Source organism: Calypte anna, chromosome 2 (genome assembly GCF_003957555.1).
Source record: "Calypte anna isolate BGI_N300 chromosome 2, bCalAnn1_v1.p, whole genome shotgun sequence".
Classification (NCBI taxonomy): Eukaryota; Metazoa; Chordata; class Aves; order Apodiformes; family Trochilidae; genus Calypte; species Calypte anna.
The window spans coordinates 85,489,227-85,507,517 of NC_044245.1; the positions used below are offsets into that span (position 1 = coordinate 85,489,227).

Consider the following 18,291-nt stretch of genomic DNA (forward strand, 5'->3'; position numbering starts at 1 on the left):
ATATAAAAGAAAAAAACAACAGTCATACTTTTCTTCCTATGTTTATAACTTTATAAAGTCAAATGCACTAACCAAAAGTTGTAAGATAGAGATGACTACTCAAGAGTTAATTTAACATTTACATTTGATGTAAACAGAGGATAGCAATTTTTTTATGTTCATGTTACTCCAACAAGAAAAGCATACAGCACATAGAAGATTAGAGATTAGAAAGGAGTACTGAAGATCATTTACTATGCCTATTCTGAAGTGTTTCCATAGCAGCCGAAACAATTATTGAAACAGATACTCCAATTGACAGGCAAAGAAATAATACAAAAGCTATGCCTCTGAAAACAATTCACAGATTTGAAGAGTTATTTTTGGACTTTTCAATTAATTTAATCATCAAACATCACCTACTTTCTAATACATCACACAGGTCTTTGTAATGACGTTCATAGCAACACAGAAATTTTTCAGAGCAAGGAGATTTTTAGAATGGTGTATTTATGACAGACAGTACATTGATTGCTGGGGCTTCATGTCACAGAAAATAAGGTGTCCTATATCTGCTCTGCAGCACAAAGATTTCCATAGCAGTAAGATTACCATTTCTTCCCTCTTTTTTATTTAAACAAAATAAAAATACAACAAATTAAATATTTTATCATTATATTTTATTTATTAGTTTTTATTTATTAATCAAACCTCAAAACAACCTACATGCGTTCATTTTCCTGCTGGGTTCCCCCCCATCACCCCCCCAGTTTATGACAGAATGGCATTTTCAGTGGCATTATGAAAAGGGACATTAATTCATGCTTCTCTAGACAGTCCCACTGAATAGCCATCTTCCATATCCTCCATCTAAGCTTTCCTAATATGCACCAAGTTAAAAGTCTTATACTCAGTTTTCAGAAATGCTAGAAATTATGTCTTTAAGTCAGGCTTTTTGGACTCATCTGAGAGCCATCTACAGACCGCTCTGTTAATGGATTAACTAGCAGGCATCATCACCACTGCATAAATGTCAGTGCTCTTTCCCTGCATTCTTTATATAAAAATACAGCATCATCCATAACCAGATTTCTTTCATTAAAGCCATGAGTTCTCAAGAAGAACAGAGGCAAGACTGTTTTGACAGCAGTAACCAAAAGGCTTTCCATCTACCTGCAGCTTAGTTACAAAAATCTAAGCAAGTAAAAGCCTCCAACATAAGTGAAGATGCAACACAAAAGATACTAAACACCAATAAATAATAAAGATAAATAAAGATAAATAATATATAATAAAAGATACTACACCAGTACTTATGTGAGCGAGAAGAAGGAAGATTTCTACTGTAAGACTTTTTTCTCCATACATCAGTTCTGTTTACTAGATTTCAGATGTGCAGACATGTGGTGTCAGGTCAAGGGGAAGTAATGACACCATTTATGCTCCCCCCTTCCTACAGGAAATCGCCCCACAGCAACAGAACCGGGCAACTGCCACTCAGCTCTATACACAGATCCAAACTTAATAGCATCTCACATTCAATACTGGGCCCTGAGGAGCTTGTGGGTTTAAAAAGCCATCCAGTGCATTATTCTGTTAGAAAGAATACTTGCAAAGTACATGATTCTTGCTTTAAGAGTGAATAAAAAAGAAGCATCATTAAGCAACTCTTGAAATTTCATGCCAGAAGCTGAGAATAGAAACTATTATCCAGGGGTATCTACAACACTCACAATATATTTTATATTTGTACAGCCATATAGGAGACAGGTTCAGGAAAGCTGGAGAAGACCTGCAAGTGAAAGAGTACACAGCACTGTAGGACAGGCTGGTGGTAGTCTAGTCCAGGGGCTGAGGACATGCAGTAAAAGAATGCAAATGCCCCAGAAGGAGGTGGGTGTTGAAATGCAGATAAAAAATAAAAGATGCATCTGGCCATAATACTGCTGTCCAGCCTAGAGACAGGCAAGCTGAAAGGGGACTCAGAGATCAGGATAGAGCTCTATGATGTAGGATTTATCTTTCAAACACCACCACCAGCCCTTACACATAAGAAAAAACTGACCAAACCTGGTATCTTTATGTTAGACAGAAGTTTCAGAGTTTTAGCTTTACTTGAATATTAAAAAATCCAAAATATGTCAACAAAAACTTTTTGTACATGTATAGCTAAAGTTTTCCCCTCAGTCACATCTTACCTGTTATTTCTCTACAAAAACTAATAGAAGCTAGTCTTTAAAATCTAATAAACTTTTCAGTTATTTCTAAGTGGAGTCTTAGCAGCCTAAAAAGCTGTAGTTACACAAATACATAAGAAAAGTTCCTTTTTCCACTGGAAAAAGAACCAGTGTCTAATGTTAGCAGGTAGCAAATAGAGTGCATTTTAGGTATGCCAGTATGTCCTAAAACAAGTGCTTGTGAGCACAATCAGGAGTGTAGTAAAGTCTTCGGTAATTATCTACACACTTGACTTCCTGAGTAAGCTTCTCACTGGTCATAAAGCCCACACTTGTTCCATAAAATTTGAGTTGAAATGGAGAGAAACCACCATTAGACTTTTTTTTTTTTTTTTGGTAATGGAAAAGATGCTACTTAAATCATTGATCTTAATCAGTCCTCTACCACAGCTTTTGAGTATTAAAGCCCATTCTGTTTCAGGCCCTAATCCCATAAATCTAGAGCTGCCAAGCCCAGAGGAACTTTACTGATCAACTTCTATAAATGGTGCAACGCCTCTTTCAGTTTTTCTATCTCTCAGTGTGGGCGTTACTTTTTGTGAAAGAAAGGGGAAAAGCTTGCAGAACAGATATGCAATTCAACAGAACAGTTTTTAATCCTCAAAACACTGATAGCTATTACGTGCTCCAGAGTCCTCCATCAGTCTAGGGATTTCAGTGAAAAAAACACTGAATTCTTACCCTGTCTCTGGACAAACAAACTACAGCCACCACTTTCAGAACACTTGCAGTGTTCTGAACACACTGGCAGCCTGGACTCCGTTTGAAGGTCAAACTCATGCAATAGTGCTCCTCAGCTTCTTTACTGAACCAAGCTCTACTTCCATATAGTTTCAAGGGCTAAGACAACTGCCATTACTTCATTTTCTGATGCTTCACAGCCACAGACCGTCTTAAATACACTGTACAGCCAGAGCTGAATTCTGATAAATCAGAGTATAACCTTTAGCAAAATATTTACTGAGCTTATCTACATAGACCTCTGTAAGTAAATCCTTAGCATGCTGATAACATTCATCAAGTCTTCTTTAAAAAAGATTTGTGCTGAGATATTAGGACTGCAGCAAGTTCTGAAGGAGATTTGAGGAGAGGAAATATATTAGCATATCTGGCTCGTCTGTAAGGCAAGGGAGGCCTGATAATTCTGCTTCAAGTATCTCTATAGTGGCTCTACTCACTTCTGTATTCACTTGTAAGAGTCTTACCCTATCTCTTCAGTCTTTTTTAATCAGAAAACATAAGGTTGCCAAATTCCAGGTTTTACTGAAATGATGCCAATATAGAGAGCTAATTATTAATATGAAAGGCACCTTACAAGATTCAGAAGATATTTTGAAAAAAACCCACTCTCTCTATCACACTACTAGAGATTAAAGTAGTACACAATTTATCAGGCTGTTACACTTGTTATTAGCAAATACCCCTACCTGCTTTCACAGAACAAGCTTAATGGCTGGTGATTGAGTTGAAATTTAAAGAAGATTAAATGACTGTTTTTCAAACTTGCATACTATTATATGGGAAACTCGATTTTCAAGAGGAAGGCAAAGGGTCAGCAAAAAAAGGACAGGTGTCAAGTATTTAGGAGCTGGGGGAATGAATATCTGGCAAAACCCGAACTCTGTAAATGAGCAATGTAAACCTTGTAGTTTCCTTCAAGAGAGAGAGGAGGATACACAACGGGCTCCGAGGATGCTGAAACACCCACAAACGTGGCCCAACTTCACCAAGCAGGTAAACACAAAACACGGCACCGTTCCTTCCTCATTCCTCCAGCAGAGCGGCAGGAGGGGAAAAGTTCAGTCCCGCCACAGTCCACGCACCCGCCCGAGCCGCGGCCCCAGGTCCCCGCCGCCCCCTGAGGCGCTGTCGGCCCAATCGTCCCCAACGGCCGGGTCGCCGCTCGTGGATGGACGGCGGGCGGAGCCGCGGGGGCCGGGCCGGGCTCCCGGGAATGCCTCGGGGCCGCGGGCGCTTACCCGGGACGCAGCCCCACACCCGGGAGTCCCTCCCCGCGCTGAGGTAGCGCCACACGGAGGGCCCCCGCTGTCTCTCGGACAGTTCCCCTCCTCCCCCGCGGCAGAGAGGTGGCGGGGGTGTTAAAAAAAAAAAAAAAAAAAAGAAAGAGCGACGTCCCCACAGACCACCACGACGGCGGGCGCAGCACGGCCTCGCCTCAAGATCGGCCTCGCCCCGCTCCTCTTGCCCGCGCCACAGGTGCTGCCTACGGAGCCAGGGGCCGCCCCTGCCGCCTGCAAGCCGGAGAGCAGCGAAGCGAAAGGCATCGCTCCCCCGCAGAAGCTCTGGTCTCCCCTCCTCGACACGCCGTGGTTCCCCACAAGACCGGCGGTGCCGTCGGGTGCGGTCTGCAGGCAATGACACCCTCCCCCCCACCGCAGCCGGGGAGACACACCGGTAGCGCCCCACACCACCAAAAGACCCTCCTTGGGAGACCCTCCTAGGAGAGGCGCCACTGAAGGCATCGCTACACGGAGCTGTTTTCTGGCAGCGGGGGAGGAGGAGAGCCGGTGCCCGCCTCCACGCTCGCTCCGGGGAAAGGGAAGAGGGATGCAGACGGCTTCAGCCAGCAGGAAGGGGGCGAGCGGAGCGGCGGTCATGGCGGGGAGGCACGCCGCGCACCTGGCAGCAGGTGCATGCAGGCGGAGACGGCGGCGAGAACGCCCGGAGAAGAAGAAACTATCAAGGCTTGCCCGGAGAACGGCGCTTGTCGTGCAGCCAGGGAAGCCAAGGGAAGGGTGACGGGGGGGCTGTACGGGACACGGAGGTGCCTGTCACCAGGAAAGAGGGAACGATGCGGAGGAGGAAAAAGGGTTGATGCAAGCCCTGTTTTGAAGGTAAGGGAGGCAAGCGCACGTTACTCACCGGTAGCTCCACGTTGACTTCGGTCCCGTCCAGGAGGAGGACGCGGCACTGCAGCACCGGCTTACTGCCGCCGGCCGCCGGGATGTGGACAGGGGCTGCGGCGCTGTGCACGACCCCTCCTCCGGGGTGCGGGGAGGAGGGAAAGCCTCCCGAGCCGACGGCAGCGGCAGCTCCTCGCAGCCCCCCGTCCCGCTCGTCCCCCTCGCCGCCGAGCCCTCCTCGCCCGGCTCCGCGCCCGGCTCCTCGCCCGTAGCGCTGCATCGACCGCCGGCCAAAGGTCCTGCGCAGGAACCGCAGCATCCTGGGGGCGCCCTGCCCGGCCGCTCACACCCCCTAAGCCCGCACCTCCGCGCCCGGCCCCGCGGCGCCTCCCAGAGCAACGCAGCAGCGCCGCCCGCCGGGAAGCCAGCCCGGGCCGGGCGCCGGCCGGCCCGCCTCTGCCTCCCGCTCCGCCCTCTGCAGCACCGCCCGCCACCGGCACGGCGGGGCGGGCTGCACGGCGGCTCCTCCTGCCTTCCTTGAGGCGGGGGAAGGTGACCAGCGGGTAGGGGGAGCTGCTGAGGCGGGCGACGAGAAGGCACCTGTGGTGGTGGCGGCGGTGCAGGCGGGAGTCTCGCTCTCGGCCTGCCGGCTCCCTATGCCTCGGCTCCGCAGCGCGCCGTGGGGAAGCGCCGAGCCGCGTCGCGCCACTCCTCCAGCAACTGCCCCGGCTCCGCGGCGGATGGGACGACCGCGCCGGCCGTTGGGGCGGCGTCTGCGCGGTGGCTGCCCCTCGCCACCGCCCCCGGGACGGGGAGGGGAGAGGAGCGGCGGGGCCGCGGCGCCTCGCTCCCCGTCTCACCTGTGGGGCGCCGGGTCTCGCCCGGTCTGGTCTGTCGGGCCCGCGGGCTCTGGGGCGCCTTGTTCCGCTCCGGGTAGGGGGGGGACTGTCCGGCGGGACCCGCCGCCCAACAGCTCACCCGAGAAACGGAGGCGGCCCCATCCTTCGTGAAGAGCTCGCTACTCTGCTCCTTCCCCGTCTCCCCTCTGGTCTGCAGCGTCCGTTCCTTCGAACGGGCGGGCGGGAGAAGGGATGGGGGAAATTAATAGCGAATTAAAAGACAACGAGGAGGATTGGAGAACTCATGAACTCGGATTCAACCAGGAGGACGCTTCTCCCCTGTGCTTGAGGAGGTCAAAGCGGCTGGTCCCGTCTAGAGGGGGTGGGGGGGCCGCTTCTCCCGCTGCCACCTGCGCCCCTTACACATAAACACACCTGCCCGGGTGTGAAAGTGCCCCCGTGTTTGCTTTTGCAATCACCGCGGTCTGAGGAAAGATCTGAGAACACAGTCCTGTGGAAAAAACAGGCGCTCCGGAGCTTCCTGGGGTTTCATTCCTGCAGCCATTAAACGAGGCTGAAGTACAGGTTTATTTAAGTGTTATAGCAAATCCATAGGTAGAGACATTCTCACACGCAGCCACTCTATCAATAAGTAAAATATTTATGTACTTCAGTTCGGATGGGAGCATTTTTGCTGAATTGCCATAATAAAATCCTGGATGTTAATCGTGTTATTGCAGAAACAATCAGTGGGACTAATTCTCACCCCATGCTCAGATATGATCTAAGGGACTATGAACTGAAATAATTTGCTGCTTCTGAAGTTTTTTTTCTGCTGTGGATTTATTTCCCTTAACCTTGATTACAGGCCAGTTTACACAAGCGTTGTCCTATTAGATATTCAGAAAGCCTGCCAAAATGTCTCAGCTTGTCATTTTTTATTGAGACTTGGTAGTATTAGGTAACTGCCTGCTGCTTCTGCATCATTTTCTGTGTTTCTTCAGTGCACCACATCAGGTCTCAAAGTGTCTCATCAGCCAGGACTGTCACTAAACTGCATGATCTTTGACAGGGGTGTATCCACAGCCATTCTGCGCTGCATAGCTGCACAAAAGAGCTTTTGTAGACACTGAGTGGAAAGGTGCTAATCTTAGACACTTATTATAGGTACTCTTTTTTTTCTTTCTTTCTGATTTTTTCACATTAGGAGCAGAATTTCAGTTGTCTTGCAGATCCTGAACTGTGCAGCATACCTTGGGGTTTTTTTCACTGCTTTGAGAGCTGTGAAGATGTCAGTCTCATGAAGCTCATTTGCATACCATAAACAACACAAACGATCTTTAGGTTGGAAAAGCAGCAGAAATACTGTTGTCCCTTGAGGGAGCTACAGCCGTTCTGGTGCAAAGAAACAAAGGGTGGAAGGGAAGTTTGTCATGGCTCAGGACTGGTCTGGCAGAAAACTGAGCAGGTCTTTCGCAGTGCTAAAAAGCTTCTTTACTCAGCTGTGAGACTTCAGTCCTTTGTCTCTTTCACGATTTGGCATGGAAACAGAAGCCTGGTAGTTTAAAATGTGTAATTCTAGGACTGCTTGTCTTGCATTAGCAGTATGCATGATACAGGACAGTGGTCATACCAGAGAGGCAGTCTTGTGTGTACGGAACAGTCGTAGAGATGCTGAGATCCCATTACATCTCGTATTAAATGATGTGAGATAAAGCTTATGGTATAGGATTTTCTGGGAGGAGCTGGTGGTGGGAGGAAGTAAAGCTGACTCCTTGGTACCCAGCCTCTCTTGGAGTAAAACAATTCCACCATTATTTTGTCTCACATTACCAGCAGAGCTATCTTTAGCCCTGAAACAAGAGCCTTGAGCAACTACAGGAGCTGAGGATTCCATGATAGATTTATTGCAGGATGAGAGGTTTTTAAACTAGTGTTTGCGTTTCAGTTTGCACTTTTACATCCCACCCATCTACATTCCCTCTTCATTTTCAGGTGGGCAAGCCTTAAAGTTATGTGGTTTGTTGGTACCTCTGTCTTGCTTTTCCTCCTCAGGGTGCCTATTACTTTTTTGCTTTCCATGGAGAGGTACAAGCAGAAACTGCTGTGGTCCCCATTTGCGCTATAGTTAAGGGCATTACTTGTAAATCTTGATCAAAACAGCTCTCTACTGCAACATCTGCCTCCCAGTCTCCTCTGGGAGTCATGAATTGATCTCTGCCAGAGGAAAGGTGATGACCTGGGTGAACCATTTGCACTAACCAGTATCACAGTTCTTGCAGCAATCCCTGCAAGTAACCAGCCTTAACAATGTTTTTGCCATGATACTAAGCAGTGTGTTAAGTGGGGCAGTACCAAAATCCTTAACTGATATTTGTGTAATAGCAGCAAGATGGGGGAATCTGTCACCACTGGAGACACTATTGCTGGTCATGGCTAAATAACTAAATAAAACCAGCATAAGCACTTTATTCACTCTTTCATTCAGAGTATTGGTTTTGTTCAAGTCTCGTCTGATTGCTTTTTGGAAGCTTCATAATGGTAGCAGCCACCTAATGAGTATGGGGAACAAACCACTGATAGTTCCATGGAGAACACTTCTCCTGCACTGGGTAAGCACACTACCTAGACATCAGAGACCTCTTTCTTGTCACTACAATCACATTAATGGATTATGCCTGGCCTTCCAGTCTTTTACTATCTATAGGATAGCAAGGAGAGATCTGAATTTATTTTTCAGCTAAAGTTTCTTGTTTCAGAGTTTTCAAAAAATGTTATCTTTACCAAGTAACTTAAACAGGCTTGTATTTTACAAGCTTCTGTCAGGAGATGTTTTATTACAGTCATTACTAAAGGAAACAAATTAAAGGATTCAAAAAACAAGTATTGGTGTGAGCCCAAATGTCTGTGTTAATACAATGATGGGAGAAAAAAGAAACTTGAGAAGTTACAGCATACGTTCACGCAGGCTTTCAGATATTAATTTGTTGGTTTTGTTTGCTAAGCTTATAAATGAAAGTAAGGCTTTTTTGCCAAAAAATTCTTTACAGGAGATACTTTTCAGCATGGACATTCATTGAACTACAACATTCATATAGCAGTTGCCTATCTCCTTATTTTCCCCAAAACTATGTCAGTTATATGAGCAGGCCTAATGTCACCGTTTTTTAGCATTGCTTTATACACAAATACAGATCAAGCATAAAATGTGAAGGTGATTCCAAGTCACATGGCTAAGGATAATTTGCATTTCTATGCCATCTTTCAGCCAGAGAAATCTCAAAGCAATTTTATTAAAAGAGAGGAAAATTATATGCGAAACTACTTCACTAACACCGAAGTGCAGCAGATATTTATCAGCTGAGAAAGATATGAAGAATCTCTCTTACACAATTGTAATGGAAAAATGGATTGGGATAGGCAGAAAGTTGTTATGAAAATCATACAGCCATGATACTGGGGCCAGTGAATGTTTTCCCACAGAGGGTACTACATGCTTGTAGGTAGCCAGAGCTTTCCTTTATAATACATAAACTATCTCATCCAGGTGTTACAACAGAACTTCACTAGCAAAGAAAATTAGTACATCTCCATTTGGAATAATACCAGTGTTACAGTAGTAGCCATGAATTTTGGCAGCTAGTGCTGTTCAAGTTAATCATTATGTTCTGTGAAAAAAACTATTCTGTCTGAATTAATGAAAAAGTAACTCGTTTCAGAAAGACTGTGTCCACTCAAAGAGCTGTTCCAGTATAGCCAGAGGTCTGTTGGTAAAGATGCAAGAGTAAAAACTATTCTGTTAGAAAATTATGTTCCTTAGTGAACACTTTGCAATCTGTATCCATCTAATAAGCAGGTTCAATGCGACTTTAATAAGATGTCCTTTTCTCTAGTGAGTTTCAGGTTTGTACTCTTCATAGAAATTACATTCAAAACTTTGATTAGGTTTTAAGCATTAAAGCAAAATTTTTCAATGATGTTAAATTGCAAAGATGTCAGATGCTCAGCTGAAAAATCAAGTCATCTTTCCACTGATGAACTGTTTAGATTAAATTCTTAGGGAATCCTAGAAAACACCGCTCACAATATTCCCTGGAACCAAATATTATGTGCCATATCATTAATGTTTGCTTGAAATATTTTCTAACAGCAATTACATGTCTTTTACTTATATGACTGTTGCAAGACAAACCTCTTTTAGGGCACGGCACTCCAAGGTCCAACCACGTGTTCCAGCAGAAACTCACGACCAGGGTAGACCAGCCTGGATCAGTGCTGTTGCTCCAGAATCAGCTAACCTCTCTGCTAGCTTGCTCAGGACTGACCTGAGCCTGTGTTTGGAAGCCTCACCTTGTATTGGCCCCCTAATCCCGCTCATGCGCAGTGGGAGCCCACCCTAATCAGGCACAGGTGGGCTTAACACAAGCTCATGCCCACTCCCTGGTAATTAGGGGCACCTGGTTGCCTCATTTCACTACATATGTCCACTGAAAACAGATTTCCATGGTCTCTTGTTCTGTGCAGGAATTAATAAGACCTGAATTTTGCATCAAAGGTACTGCTGACTGACACAAGCAATGCTGAATGATACCTTGTGTAGGTATGATGGAGAAATGACCTGACTGTAAAAACCGCTGGAAACCCTCAACATGTATTGAAAATCATGCTAAAAATAAAAAAAAAAAAAAAAAGATGAGAAATACAACAAAGATAACCAATAAACATCACAGTAGATTTAGATAATTAAAAGAAGCTCAAGTCAGATGCTTGAGAGTTTTTTATTCCACTGGCAGGACGTTAACCCAGCAGCAGAAACGAGATCCTCTCCTCATGTGGAGACTGGGACTCTTCAGCTCATGGACTGTTTCAGAGTCAGAGACAAAAGGACAGAAGAAGGACTGAGTGCTGTACTTGCAAGGGAAGGAACTTGCTGGAGGCAAACTAGTTAAGAAATGAAGAGCTGAGTAAAGAAAAGTCATTATTTTTAAGGGAACACAAAAGGAAAAGCAACAGAAAAAAAGATGCCGCAGCTGACATGGCTGCCAAGTCAGTTTATTTGTCCTGTGTCTAGAAAAGAGAAAAATCAGTGCCAAGAGTTTTAAAAATAAGTAAATAAATAAATACAGGTTTTACTTCCAATCTGTAAACTTATATTATGTTGAAACATGAGGGATGTAGAACCAAGCTGTTGAATTATTACAAAGTTCCCTCATAAAATAGAAATGTTTTGTGTCTGTTGTTTTTTTAAGACTGTTTTTTCCTAGACAGCAAATAGCTGATTTCAGAATATAAGCTATAAATTAATTAAAATGGAGTCTTTTTCTGTCTGGTAACCCGAGTATAAAATGAAATAACACCGTCTACTTGCATTGATGTTCAAAAGAGGAATATCAAAGGAGGACTGAATCACTTATCCATCCCATGGCATGGCTTTTCTTTTCTGTTGTATGGCATATCAATGGTAAAATGTAGTTCTTTCTTGAGTGTATATGGACCTTAGCTTCCAAGACTGATTGTCAGACACAAATGCAAGTTTATTTTACAGTAAAAAAACAAACCATGTTAGGGTTGGAAAGCCATGTCTCTTTGTAATATATGACCTGGGGGGGGGGAAAATTAGGAGATGTAAAGTGACTTAACAACTACTTTATTTACTTTTCTGACACACTGGTTTCCTACAAAGTTTATGGAGCTTTGTTTCATAAGAAATACTGCTCCAGCTGAAGAAAACATTTCTTCTCTCCTTCACCTCCTTCATCAAATATTGGTGTGTATGTATACTGTCAACAGAGGTTTCTTCTTCCCCAACATGTTCCTGTTCTTATTCCCTTCTTTTTTATATGCACACTGTCCTATGCCATCTTACAATGATGGCATCAGAACACTCTAATTATCTAATGAGGCTGGGTTTTGTCTTGTTACACAAGCACAATTTTACTTAAAAATGCTTTTATTCTCTCTATCTGTCCGATGATGGCAGCTTAAGGTGGAGAGACGCTTAGACCATGGAAAAAGACCTGATGCTGCTGAAGGTTCTGTTTGCAGAAGGGGTCTCATCTTTCTCTTGAGATCTTCCCATGCTCATGGAAATTTACCAGTAGGTGTTACTGGGCAAAATGTCTGGCAAGTTTGCAGAATCCCTTTCCTAAACCCCAAAATAAAGTGATGTAGACTATCTGGAGCATTCAGAAAGGTCAGAAGGATCCTTCTTAAATCACTGGAAGGAAATTTTGTATCCTGTCATTTTCATCAGGAGGGAAGGTAGGGAGTCCCAAGCATGCAGATAAATTAATTTATTTTTCTCACCTTTCAAAAGTCAGACAGTGATACTAAAATACATGTTTTCTTTAAAAAACAAACATTAAAAAGTATTTGATGAAGTACTGCTGCTGCTCAGGAGGCATGGCTGCATAATGATGTACAGCAAAGTGCTGGGTACTGCATCCTAATAAGGCAAGTTAAAAAAAGAAAGGATGATAAATGTCATTCTTCCCTGGAAGTGTTTGGGGCCAGGCTGGATGGGACTTCGAGCGACTTGATCTAGTGGGAGGTGTCCTTGCTTATTGCAGGAGTGTTGGAACTAGGTGATCTTTAAGGTGCCTTCCAACCCAAACTATTCTGTGATTCCATGATATGTATTCTGTATGTGTATCCCCATACTTAATTGTACAAAAATGTTTTCATGATGTTTTCATAAGAAAGCTTGATATCTTCAGTAATATTTTAACACATTTTGAGGAGAGAGAAACGACTAATTTTTTGTTTACTTAGATTTCCTTTAGATATCGTCCAAGTTACAGCACACCAAAAATCTGTCTAAAAATTAAATTACTCTAAAATCACACATGACTGATAAAGAGAATTCTGCCTGAATTGAACAAATCCATTTACATACCTACATTTTTTATCAGAACAACAATCCCCATGGGTATTTTCTCCAAAATACTTGGCATGCTTTCAGCCACACCTGAACTCGGTTGCCTGGCTGCAAAATATTGCAAATGCATGGCCTGACTCCTTTACAAGTTTGAACATATGAACTCTTCTAACAGCTGCACCATAGAAAACATCTCTCTTAAATCTTGATGGATGGAGCCAATTGCAGACATAGCAAACTCATTGGGTGGCTTAGGTAAAGCCTGGAGACTCAAGGAGCATTCCTTTCTTGTTCATTGGTGTGAAGCCGTGCAGAGAAAAGTTTGCTGGGCTAGACAGGATTAAATAGAAATATAGAAAATGTTAGTAATTGTACCTCACTGTAATCCCTTTTTGTCTTGAAAGCACAACAGATGTTTGATTTCCATGTTTACAGTTTTGGAGGCAGGTGTAAAAGAATTGTGCTCACAGACAGGCAACTGTAAGTATTCTCTGTTTGGATATTTTATGTATTCTCACCACCACAGATGAGCAAAACAAGGTGGGAAAATTGACTGGGCTGTAAACTCTTGTCCACCAAGGCTGCCTTGCCTGGATCAATGTCGAGGATCAGTGATATGCAGCAAAGATTTCTGGCTGCTTCACTGAAACAGAGCCTGTGGCAGGCAGTTGAGGGATATCAGCTGCTTCCCTCCAGCGCTCCAAGGGAGGTGAGGGGGCCTTTCAAAGGCAGGTGGAAAGAAAAGGGAGATCTCAACTCTGCTAGACCTGGTTCTCCACAGCAGTATAGCACCACGTTACTCCCTCAGCCAGGGCACTATTTTTACAGAGATTACCCCAGGACCGTCAATCCACTCATTAGGGGCTACCAACCTGGAACCCCATAACGTCCAACCTCCAGTGTGTTCAAACTGGTATCCTGTTTAATGGAGAAGTGGAGCTGATAGTTTTTATTTGACCTGAGTGAAAAAAAATTTCAGCACACTACTGGTATGTCTCCTGAATGTAGAGAAATAGACTCTAATCTCAGACTTTGCTGGCAAGTTAAATTAAAATGGAAAAAAAACAGTTTTCTGTTTTTTTCTGTCTTTTCAAACTGCTGAGAAGGTTTATACAGTTACCCAGAAGATGTAAATAGAAAGTTACTCAATTAGGTTTATATGTAGACATTGAAATAAAGCATTATGATTGCATTCTTTCTTTCACCATCTCCCTCAAATGGTAGCAGCCGATGTTGTACATTCTCAGCAATTAATGTTTTATTGCATTTGAAAACTGGAGCAGAGACCCTCTCCAGCACTGAGTTGCAACAAGTACATCAAATGAAAGAAGCCACCAAACCCCAAGTCAGAACTGAAGTAGAGACAATTGCTGATTACAGTCATCCAGTCTAAAAAGGTGGCAGAGCATGGGCTGTAGGCAGCTGTTGGATGTGGTGGGAAGCCGTGATCAGGTCCCTCCCAGGAGTGTGGGAACAGCACAGTTCCATTTGCATAATGTTGCAAGCTAGTATTAGGAGCTGCTGGGCTCCCAAGCAGGAATTTATCAAGGCTTCCTTCACTGTGGGAGGAAAACTCACCTCTCAGGTTAACAAAAAATAAATAGGACAGAGATAAATGTTTACTTGTTGATGCACAAGTTCTTTGAAAGACCAGCTCATCAGAAAATTGTGTTTTGGATGAATGTGCCTAGCCCACTCAGACCATTAGACACTGTGTATAAAAGGTATAGGGAGAAAAGATGATCTCATTTTTCTTTCCAAGGGCAACAGCAGAAATGGGAATGTGCATATCCTTACTAGTGCCAAAATCATTTTGTTGCTGTGTGCTCTCTCTGAATGTTGTGCCGTGACCTCTTTCACATTGCCCTTCCCTCAAATCTGAAACTAACCATTCATTTCATTATTTCTCTGGCCCAATCCTGAAAATTCAAATTCTTTGTATTGACCAAAAGTCTGAACTTCTCAAGAGCATTGAACAGAAAAATCTTTGGGGGCTTCAGATAACTCAGATAGGAACACCACCAGGTATAATCTGAGATGTAACTGGAAAACTGCCTCTTATCTACCTACATCACAAGGGCCATCTCTGTCTTGCATGGTGACATTACTCCCTACTTGCCAAGATCAAATGTGTAGCTGAAGTATTTATTGAGTTCCTTAAGCTGTACCTATAACTGCCTGGAGGGACATCTACAGAGACTGCAGAGTTGTTTACTTAAAAACAAGAAAAGGAACTCACACCAATATATAGCATTCTCCAGTAAAAAGTCAGACCAGAAAATCCCACTCACCCATGAGGACCGAAAACCCCTCAGGCCTGGCTTCAGGGAAAAGCATCAGCAGATAAGATAAGCCTGGCAGCAGTCCCAAACTGGATCCTAAACTGGAGGTCTGCTCAGCCAAATGGGAAAGCTGGGAGCCCTCCAGGGATAATACCTCCAGCTCTGAGATACAGAGCAAGTGTCAGGAGGGGTGAGAAGAGCTCCCTGGCTGCTTCTGTGGCTGGTGAAACAAAAGAGCAGGGAGGTAGCCACAATCCAGATCATAAATAACCTTACTGCAGAGTAAAAGTCGCTATTCGAGTAGACACTACAACCTGAGAGACACAAACACTGAGTTTTCCACATCAAGACTGTGTTTGTTACAGCGGGGGATCTGGGCTGTAATTGACTGTGTTTTGCCTTGCAGTCCAGTCCCAGGTAAAGTGCATCCTCAATGATGATGAAGGACAGAGCTCATGATCCTGCTAATGAGGATGACAGTCTGTATTTGCCTTTCTGGGTTGAATTTTTTACTGCCTTCTGAGGCATGCATAGTTATTAGTGAAAGTATAGATTTCAGCTACCTGCTAATATATAATTTTACAAATCTCAATCAGCAGCTGATGAGAACCCCACTACCAGCATGAAACCTGACTCCCTCATCCATCAAGAGGCAGTGCTAACAAGCCTATTCTAGTTATCCTTAAACATATTTGGAGGAGACATTTGGAGGTGTAAGATAATTCCAAATTAAATAAATTCCAAGTAATTTAAAATTTTTAAAAAATCAAGTAATATTTGTAATAATGAAAAATAAAATAATTTATCTGACAATATGAACAGGGCAAAGGAAAGAGTAAGGCTCCAAAGAATGAAATGAGAGAAATATATGACTTTTTTCAGTCCTCTAGTATGTCCACCTGGGCTTGTAACTTCACAAAAAGGAGTTAAAGCTACACTGTTCTCCCTCCTCAGAAGCATCAGGAGAGATGGGTGCCTGTCCTACCCTCTCTACCTGTAGGGAGCTGTACTCCCATGTCTTCCATCCATCCAGAGGTGGTCAAGGTCTGATATCCCACCTACAAGCAAAGGAGGAGTCATGGTCCTACTACTTTCCCAGCAGGGGGGGCAAGCACTTTTATTTGTTTCGGAAACAGCTTTATTTGAGCATAGGAAAAAGGAAAGCTTGCACTCTCAGGGCCTTTAAAGAAGTCAATCAATAACAAGAAGTTTGTGCTAAGCCTGAAAGCAGCATCCCAGGATTCAATCAGCTTGTCAGACCTCCCTACTTGGGAAGGTTAGTTCTCTGCCCCCCTCCAGCTCTGCTTAGGAAGAAGAGGGCATTGTGAGGGTTTCTCTGTTTCCTGTATGAAGGAAAGGGTTCCCAGGTATGGCTGTAGAGGATTATTATTCTCCGCTTCCTTCTTTGACACAGATACAGGAATAGACGTACCAAGAAGTGAAGTGAAGGGTATGACTGGGAGGGCTCTTCTGTCAAGTACAAACAGCTTAGCTATATTTCATTTTGCCTTACTTAGGTGGTGCTAACAGAGTTCATGTGCACCCCCCTCCCTCTGTCTACTCCTGGGCTTTGCTAGTTTATGTAACCAAACTTTTTCAGCTGGTTTGGGCTCAGATTCTGTAAGAGTATTCTAGCCAAATTTGAAGGTTAGAAGAAGGTCACAAGGAAATAGAAGTAAACACTTAAGTAGAAGTGCAATGGTGGCAGAGCAATGGGTTGTATGCCTTTGCTCATGATAGGATCTGCAATTTTATCTGTCTTGGCTGTTCTGAGAAAAGTGGCCAGAAAGTTTGAGAGCTACCCACTCTGTAGGCCAATATGTGGGCATCTTTGTTTTTATGAGCTAGAGCTCTGCCTTCTGATGACACCCTAAAATTATAAAACAAAATTAACCAAACCCCAGATATAAAAACTCACAGCAGTGTTGAACTTTGCACAGTTTAATTAAAGTGCCTAATTGGATTAGCAAACAATAATTTGGATTATTGGATTTGCCACACAGTAGTTTTCAAATGCATGACAAATCCCAACAAGTGCCAATACTCTCTGTTAAGTGGGGCAGCAGCTCTAATTTGCTTATTCTTCCTATATCTTTGAAACATCTTTCTGAGACTTTCATTAAAAATAAACAAAAGGAGTGGGGTTTTTCTCAGCAGCGCTTTAAAATAAAGGAATTTAAAGGGAACCTTGCTTTAAGTCCATGATTATCAATAGTATCTGTCAATTTGTTATGCCTGTCTAGTAGCCAGCTTCTGCAGCTTGTTTTTTCAGACTATGCTAAGTATTTCTTCTTTGAAAATACTTGCCTTTGTATACCTCGCCAAGTGTCTAAACTGACCATCAACATCAAACATTTAAAATCATTAGTCTTAGTCTGCAGTTATTGCTCTGACTCTTTATCTACTGTTCTGAACAATCCTGCCTGAAAATTAAACCAATATATTGTGCTAATGTTTAATTAATCTTAAGAATACCTGGGAGCCAAGATATCTGTAGTAAAACCAGCAAACAAACAGCATGGACTTAGCTAGATTAGTGGCTGCTGAACTTTCTAGACAATAATCTTTCAAATCTGGCAAAAAAAGAGAACTGATTTAGATGTCTGACATTTTGCAAACTTAGTTAAAATTTAAAGAATGGAAACACAAGGAGGAAGTCTGGCACTTGCTAGAATACAAAATCAGAAAGCCAGTTGAATGTCTGATTTCTAAAGAAATGCCTTGGAATTGGAAATGCTGCAAACTGATTTGCACCATAGAAGCTTGCTGGAAATGTCAACAAAATATGATTTCCAGTAATTATTTGTAGCCCTCGACAAGTATCATTGTTCCTGACCAGCAGTGTGAAAGTAACATAAAGTGAATATGTGGAATTCTCTCTAAAACAAACAGCTCAACATTATTTGCTCAGCTAGAGAGGAGTATTGTTTCTGTGAATACAGCTGTAATAGAAGTCTGAGCACAGTATTTCAGTAATAGCTTAAATAATCCTTGATCAAAGAGCAATGGAGTGGTATTAAAAGCCAGACTGATTAAATCTTCCTCAGAGAAGAATATGGAGTCCCAGGCCTCACCGCTGCTCCTGATGAATTAACTGGAGGGACTGGTCCTTTCTTATGTTCCTGGGGGATGCCAGCAGGCAGTGAGTGAACAGTGAAGGTTCAGTCTCCCCGGAGAGGGCTGCAGTGGCACCTGCACCTCTGCAGGTGTAGG

General features: G+C 43.5%; 1 protein-coding gene across 1 annotated transcript in view; it reads right to left on the minus strand.

Moving 5' to 3' along the window:
* LOC103526303 (band 4.1-like protein 4B) overlaps positions 1-5,399 on the minus strand; it is an 86,764-nt gene extending 81,365 nt beyond the window's left edge. The window contains exon 1 of the mRNA XM_030445863.1: positions 5,100-5,399. Within this exon, the coding sequence (XP_030301723.1) occupies positions 5,100-5,399 (300 nt within the window). The remainder of the gene's footprint in view (positions 1-5,099) is intronic.
* Between the last annotated feature and the right edge of the window lie 12,892 nt (positions 5,400-18,291).